General features: G+C 37.7%; 1 protein-coding gene across 3 annotated transcripts in view; it reads left to right on the plus strand.

The window, feature by feature from the left end:
- The window catches only part of Tbc1d19 (TBC1 domain family member 19), a 115,667-nt gene that overhangs the window by 89,847 nt on the left and 17,474 nt on the right, over positions 1-8,346 (plus strand). For all 3 annotated transcript variants that reach the window (XM_005359235.3, XM_026785129.1, XM_026785130.1), the window contains 2 exons: positions 4,529-4,638; positions 6,772-6,863. In XM_005359235.3, the coding sequence (XP_005359292.2) occupies positions 4,529-4,638; positions 6,772-6,863 (202 nt within the window). The remainder of the gene's footprint in view (positions 1-4,528; positions 4,639-6,771; positions 6,864-8,346) is intronic.

Genomic DNA, 8,346 nt, shown 5'->3' on the forward strand with positions numbered 1-8,346 from the left:
TCTTTTCTCATTTTGCATACCAGTCCCAGTTCCTACTCCCTCCTCTCCTCCCACTCCCGCATTTTACCCTCAAGTAGGGAAATATGCATGAAATCAAAATTTAGATCATGCTTACTTTTTACATAGTATTTGTAATTGATAGATGCTTTGCTGCTTTGTTGCTCTCTCAGGAAATTCAACAAAATATTGTGGTGCCTTGAATACTGATTCCTTGTAGAAGTTTTTGTATTATTTTGTGTAAATCAAGTTCGTTTTTCATTTCTGCATTAGAATGATGGCTAATCTCAGAGTTCATAAAATCTTCAATTGGAGCTTATAGATTTTTATTAATAAAATAATTTTAAGAATTTCATACATGAGTACTAATATTTACATCATTTGGGCCCTCCCTTTCCCTCCAACTCCTTCCATTCACCTCCTTCTCTCTCTTAAATTCATGGCCTCTTCTTTAATCATTGGAAATTGGAAATTCTAATTCTTCATTTAGAAGTTTTATTAATGACATGCATTTGTATCATATTGCTTTTTCTTAAGTTGATATTACAATTAAAGCATGAATTATAATTTTTAAATATATGGAATGTTTTAATTTGGGCTATTTCAATAAGTAGCAATGTATTTTGATACGTTTCAAATTTTAGTTTTGAAATAGAAGGGCACACTTCTCTGCTTTTCAACTGTATGTCTATATAAAATGTACTGTATATGAAGTTTTCTCTATTTCTAAGTAATTCTGATATTAACTCCCTGAAAGAAATTTGTTCCTCTCATGCCCTACAGAGAAAGTAGAATTTGCCATATGAAATGCTAGCTTTCCCTGAGTTATTCATCAGTCTCAGTGCAAAGTGTGCTTTAGGCCTCATCCCTGAGGCTTTGTGCACAAGCAATTAAAATATTTGCGCAACTTTTCGGTTCACTTTGTCAAAAAGAAGAATGCTAAATTATTCCACTGGTTTCCCTGTTTACTTAATATCCACTGCCCTCAGGGGTTACCAAAATAGTATAGAGCCCAACCCAATTCCTACCATATATAAACACTACAAATAAGCAAGACGTTTTTGTTAAACTTAATATTTAGAGATTCAGTTTTATGTATTTGCATAGTACTATCTCAAATTCCTGGAAAATGTGACCGTGTTTGTCAGCATTGTAGAATCTGTGGTCAGGTTGGTCCCCATGATTAGCATTTTCTGACATCCCACTGTGGATATCTGAATGACTGCCCTACCTGTGCTTAACTAACAGTAACTAAATGCAACAGAAAATGTCATTTAGCACTTGTTATGGAAGTGAGTCTTTGGCCTGAGGAACATTTTAAGTTAGTGGAAGCTACTTTGATATGTCAGGGACTGAGAGATGTAACTTGGTAGAGAGCTTACCTAGCATGCAGGAGTCTCCAGCACCACAAAAACAATGGCAACAAAACAGACATGGTGGTGCATAGCTATAATCTCAGCACGCTGGGTAGAGGGAGGAGGAGGAGGAGGTCAAGGTCATCTTCTGTCTCATAGTGACTCTGATACCATAAAATATTTAATATAACCCGTAGTAGGAAGACATTATTCAAAATTTGTATTTTCAATATGAATTATTAAAAATACTGAGAAGTTATCTTACGTTTTACTGACTTAACTTCCAAAATTAAAGTTCTTGAGGACTGGCGAGATGGCACAGTCAGTAAAGTGCCTGCCACAAAGTATGACGGTGGTCAGGGTCTGACCCTCAGCAGCCATATAGCAGCTGGGCATGATGGCACTCATCTCTAACCTAGCACTGGGCTGGGGGGAGATGAAAGACAGGTAGATCTTTGAAACTTGCTGGCCAGCCAGACTAGCCACTTTGTACACTCTATAGCTGATGTACATCACTTTGTACCCACCAAGTGATGTGGGAAGTGATAAAGGAAGACACGCAACATTGACCTCTAGGCTTCACATGCCTGGACTTGCACACATCTGTATGTATGCACACAAACATGCATACACATTTTTATTTTTTTAAATTAAAATATAATTCCTCCATTTCCTCACTCTTCTCCTTCCTTCAGTCCCTCCTATGACCACCCCCATACACACCTTGCTCTTTTTCAAATTTGTGACCTTCTTTTCTTTTTTTAAATATTTATTTATTTGTTTATTTATTTATTATGTATACAGTGTTAGTTTCCATGTCTGCCTACAGGCCAGAAGAGGGCACCAGATCTCATTATAGATGGCTGTGAACTACCATGTGGTTGCTGGGAATTGAACTCAGGACCTCTGGAAAACAGTCAGTGTTCTTAACCTCTGAGCCATCTCTCCAGCCCTGACCTTATTTTCTTTAATTGTTGTTACATAAGTACAGCCTGCTCAGTCTATAGAATGTTATTTGTATGTATATGATTTTAGGACTGACCACTTGGGATTGGATAACCAACTGGGGCCTCTTTACTCCTGCTCTTTACATGTAACCAGCCAGTTTTCCTGGCATCATTTGTTAAAGATGCTGTGTTTAATCCAGTGTATGTGTTTGGCATCTTTGTCAAATATCAGCTGACTGTAGTTACGTGTACTTGTGTTTGGGTCTTATGTTTTGTTCAATTGCTTTTCTTCAATCACTTCACAATCAAGTGAAGAGGAAGTCAACAGAATGGGAGACAATTTTGCCAAAGAACATCTGACAGAAGATTAATATCCAGACTATATGAAGAACTAAAAAACAGAGTCAAAAAACAAACAACCAAAGACATATTTTAAAAAATTGGCTAGGAATCTGAACAGAGAGTTCTTAAACTATGAAATGGAAGAATGAGAAGTATCTCCTCGTTCCAGCTACATCTGTTTTTGTGCCAGTAGCATATTGCTCATATTACAGTGGTTCTGTAATGTACCTTGAGGTCTGGAATGCTAATCCTTCCACATTGTTCTTTTTGTTGAAGAGTTCTTTACAGAAGTATGGGCATGTTACCAGTTGGCTACATCACTAAAGAAAATGGACTATGTCTCCCACTCTATATTAAATGAATATAAATCCTCAGGAAGGGTCGGGACCTGATGAGATGGTCCCCACTCTACAATCAGATGTTGATCATATGCATCTTATGTAGGCAAGCATAGCCACTCTAAACTGAAGAATGCAATGACCTTGTGATGTGAAGAAGTCAGTGATCATCTTTACTTTCCCACTGCTTCCTGCTCCTCCGCTTTTACATTCTTTCTACCTGTTCTTCCATGATGTTTCTAGAAACTTGAAGGGGGTAACAGATATCCCATTCATGGCTGGGCAGTCAACTGTCACTCGTTTCCATCCTTCTGAGCAGCTGTGAGCATCTGCAGTTACCACTGTCTACTGCAGAAAGAAGTCGCAAGGGTAACTGGTAGTAAATTTGATAAAAGTGCATTATATACATATATGAAAATGCAATGATGAAATTCATTTTGAATAATTTATACTAATAAGCAAAATATTTATGATAAGAACTCTTATCTAAATCTAAGAATAGGAGGGAATGCCTTTATTCTGGTCAATAATACCTGAATATATAGCAAATATTATACTTAGCAACATTAAAAGTTTTGTCTCTAAACTGATAAAGATACCCCCTTGGCACAGCTTGTTTAGTATAGTCCTTTGAAGGCCATAGCCAATGAAGCAAAACAAGATAAATAAATAAGGGAATAAATAAGCAAATAATGGAAAGAAAATAAAGCTTCCCTTCTTATCAGATATCGTGATTATGTGCATAGAAAATCCAAAGGAATAATCAGATAATCTGTGAGGATTAATAAACGAATTTACTAAGGTTGAGAAACACAGTCAATGCACAGATAAATTTTCTACCTATGTGCTAACAACAAAGGTGCAGAAAATTATGTATTTTGTAGAAGCTCTGATTTAGAGAGAAAAGTGTAGGTGTCGCATTTAAGATGTGCTATGGGGTGGGCTCTTCATTTCTGAAAATCACCAAGGACACAGGAACAAAAAGCTGGTGTAACATAACTTTTTGATAAAAAAACACAGACACTGAAACAAGTCTGTGTTGTAGCCTTGGATAAATATCTCAGCTCTTGTGCCTCAGTTTCTCCATTTGCAAATCTCAGATAACAATTCTTCTAATGAATAAGTTGTTATGATGACTGAAAAGAAGAATGAGGAACTTCTGGGGAAGCTGAGGGGTAAAGGCCAGCACGGGCTGTGACACCCGAGGGGCAGAGGGAGCTCGGGGTAAAGGCCAGCACGGGCTGTGACACCCGTCTCAGCAAAGGGGTAAGAAACAGATGGCGCTTCCCTGCTAATTCATCTGTCTGCTTATATAGCTTGTCACTTCGGTCTCAGCCAGATGATAGGTTGGGATTCTAACCATTTATAATCTGTACATGTATGATATTTAACAGTTATTTGAACTTGCAACATTAAAACACAATTTGTGCATGACCAGCAGACTCTGCTGTGGTTGTGGACACTATACTCTCTTATTTTGTGCTTTGCATTTCATGAACTTACGGAAACGCTTTAGTCATGCAGTATTATCACTTGCTTTCTCTTTTAGTCGCACCGCTGTGTTTTCTGTATCATGAACCGTACAAATTGTACCAGATATTCCGTGAGATGTACGTCCGCTTTTTCTTCAGACTCCACTCCATCTCCTCTCATCCTTCTGTAAGTTCATAAGTTGGATCAACTCAGACTCTAAAACTGTTCTTTCCCTGAAGATGTGCCATGGGGTGGTCTCCTGCTCAAATTACACAGCAAAAAAATTTAATTTATGGTTTCAAATAATGTATTTCTAGAATCAATGAGAGAGAAGAAAGTGATGTTTAAATATTTTGCAGAGTAGCGAGGAAAACATCTCTTATTAACTAGATTTTTAGCTTTCTGTGTTTAAAAAAAAATGGGCTGTCTAGATTCTCATCCATTACAAAGATGCCTCCCTCCTTTGTTGACACCGGGTCTGAGAAGGGAGGTTGATGAGGCCTTCTCTGCTGCTGTGGGAAGTTTACAGGGCAGAGCATGCAGGTGAGAAGTGAATGGGCGCTCTGCATATAAATAGCCACTCTCTTGTTTTCATTATTGCTATAGATATTATCACTTCATCTTTTCAAATGAAAATTGAGCATTATTTGTCTTGTGGCCAATGAGCAGTTATTTTGCTACATATTTTCTTTGTATTTATTCAGTTCCTATATTAACAGCAGTTAAGTCTTTTGTTCTATTTTTTTACTTCTTTGTCCTATCTTTTTTTTGCCTATGAGCCTGGCCAAGGCAGCCTTTACTTTGCTTTCAGCTTCCCTCTGTGGTCTTGGTCTTCCTGAGGGTAGCTTACCTAGCTCTCTGTCGCTGGAAGGCAGGGCAGGCTGGCCAAACTGCCCAGTGAAGACTGTTCTTTCTACTAAATTGAACAGCTGGGTTTTATCCTTCCATTTCCAACTGTGTGCCCCTGCTCCACTTTCTTTGTCTTCAGTTTGCCCTCCTGCATTGTCAGTGAAAGCTGGCAACTAAAAAATTCTAGAATGTCACAGATAAGCTAACAAATCATCTTGAGACTCTCTTGAAGAGAATTGGGTTTAGTTGTTATCTTCTATTTCTATTTAACCTAGAATAAACATGTCATTGTCAGGATCATAGTCTTGTAGCCACACCCACATTCACACTCACAGTGTGTATACACATGTATACATATACAAGCATACAAACAAGCACACAGAAACATGCTCATACAGACTCCCATACACATTTTATGCCTCAGAGTTTTGAAAAAACAATCTGGACAATACCCAGCCACACCTTCTAGCCCCGCCCCTTTCCTTCTTTCTCTGGGGAATTGACTGACACTCGTCTCATGTTCGGGATTATAGCCAGACTGCAACTATTTAAAACCATGACAGTTTAGAAACTCAAAAAGAGGGTGAAAACTTCCTTACAAAGAGCAACCTGAGGATTGCTGAGTCCCAGAAAAACTTAGTTAGAGTTGCTAAGGAATAAAAACACTTAAACAAAAAACAAAATAACTTGCTTAAATTGGTTACTTCTACTTTACAAATAATGCCCCTTTTTAAAAAGTAAATTTACAAAACAAGCAAAACTTTTATTCTTAGTAACCAGATATTTTTGTTTGATAATGATTATATTTTTTATTTGATAATGATTGGAGTTTTATTTGATGATGATTAGATTTTTTATTTGATAATAATTATATTTTTTGTTTGATAATGATTATATTTTTTATTTGATAATGATTGGAGTTTTATTTGATGATGATTAGATTTTTTATTTGATAATAATTATATTTTTTGTTTGATAATGATTAGATATTTTTTGTTTGATAACTTGGTGTGATTCAAAGAAGTGAGAAAAGCAGGCAGTGTTTTCCAAAAGGGGAAGCTGGATGCACAAACACACATGGGGAAAGAGGGACGGGGAGAGCAAAAGCACCAGGAGATGCCTGGGAACTGGAGCACATACACAGAAAACTACTTTTGCTAGACCTCAGTGATGCTGTGTGGCTCACAAGTGGCAGGCTTTCTGTAAAGAATGCTTATGTTTGCCTTGAGTGGTCCAGCCATGGCGGGGTGGGGCTGTTGTGTTTAAAAAGAGACTGCTTAGCAGGTCAACAACGCATATTTATGACAACATAAAAATTTACTGTTAAATCTGGTGTCAGAGATCCATTAGTGTGTTCTTGTTTTGATTCACAAAGCATATTAATATGCATTGTCTTTTTGAATGATGTGCTACCATAGTTCGTATTTAAAAGACTAAACTATTTCTCTTTTGATTCATTGTTGGATGCAGGGTATTGTGTCGCTCTGTCTGCTGTTTGAAACTCTTCTTCAAACCTATCTTCCCCAACTCTTTTACCACCTGAGAGAAATCGGAGCTCAGCCGTGAGTATTTTTATCGCCTCACTGCCTCTTCACAATGCTTTCCCACAGTGAAGCTGGAAACAGCACTCTTGCTCTTTGCCTGCACACAGCCACAGTACAGACTGTACTGCGACAATTCTCCTCCCAAAAGTACCAGTCATTAAGTGCATCTGTATTGCGAAAGAAGAAACAATTGGGTTCTTGGTAGAGGGCTGGGTACGCAGCGGTGGGAAAGTACTTGTCCAGCATGTACGAGCCTCTGGGTTTAGGTCCAGCACTGGAAAAAACAATGTGCTGAGAAGAATGACCGGGATCCGATTGAGGTCTGTGTCTTGTAGCAGGACCACCAAATTTACCTAACTTCAGTTCACAATGAAAACATTTATGGAAACAATTAGAGCCTGGGAAGTGCGGTACAAGTCAGTGTGGACTGGAGTTATCAGAGCCCTACTGTGCCCTTTATAAGGTTAAAGTTTGCTGGCTTCTCTAAAGGGAAGAGACCAAACCCCTCCCAGCAGTTGTCCTGTGTTTTCTCTCATAGAACTTCGCAATTGCTTCACTGATCCAGTTTGAGTAGTAGGCGAATATTGGTGAATATGTGGATTAGCTCTGACCTCAGTAAATGGCCCTGTCTCCTTTTAAATACTTTCATCTAGATGAGAGCTTTGCTCTGTCCTCTCTAAGCAGCCTCACACACTGTTAAGGTTGGTTCGTGTGAAGAAAGGACACTAACTCTTTAAGGCCTCAGGACTTAATGGCAACAAAGTGTGGTTTTTGTCTTCTTCATACGTAAATCTACAGCCTGTGCCTGCCTTAATAGATATAAATACAACCCAGCTGCAAATTCTGTTTCTGTTAAGCTGTGCATCCAGGTAAAGCTATGTGAACTATAAATTCATATTTATATTTAAATCAAGATATCTCGATTTCTTTATCTTAAAAGTGAAGTATGACCTTATGGAATTGTTTCCAGGTTCTGTGAGAATAGACAAGATACAGACATAGAAGGCATTTCTCTGATACCCATTGGATGTGAAAAAGGTTTCAAGTGTTATTTAAGAAACAATATTTCTTAATTGTCCTTTGATAATTCAGAATTTATACTCTTTTGTGGCCTCTTTTGAAAAGTATTGTATTCTTAAATGAAACTGTAAAACAGGAATGTGGCAAAAATAGTTTGTATTGAGCTCTTTAAAGGGTCACTCACTGACCTCTGTTCACTGTTGGGAGATTAAAACTTGGATATAACTGGGCTTTTTCTTTATTGGGTTGAAGGTGTTTAGTTCATTGCTAGAAAATAAAGTGTGGGTAGTTGTTTTCTAATAAAGTGTGGGTAGTTGTTTCTAGTCTACATACACATTTTAAATCACTACAAGAATTCTACATTTAGATTTTAGTTTCTTAAAATTCTTTAACAGGAGGAAGTATAAAAAGCCCAGCAGATAGGTAGAAAACAATGTATTCTCTCTCTCTCTCTCTCTCTCTCTCTCTCTCTCTCTCTCTC

The sequence above is a fragment of the Microtus ochrogaster genome, linkage group LG1 (genome assembly GCF_000317375.1).
Source record: "Microtus ochrogaster isolate Prairie Vole_2 linkage group LG1, MicOch1.0, whole genome shotgun sequence".
In the NCBI taxonomy this organism is placed as follows: domain Eukaryota; kingdom Metazoa; phylum Chordata; class Mammalia; order Rodentia; family Cricetidae; genus Microtus; species Microtus ochrogaster.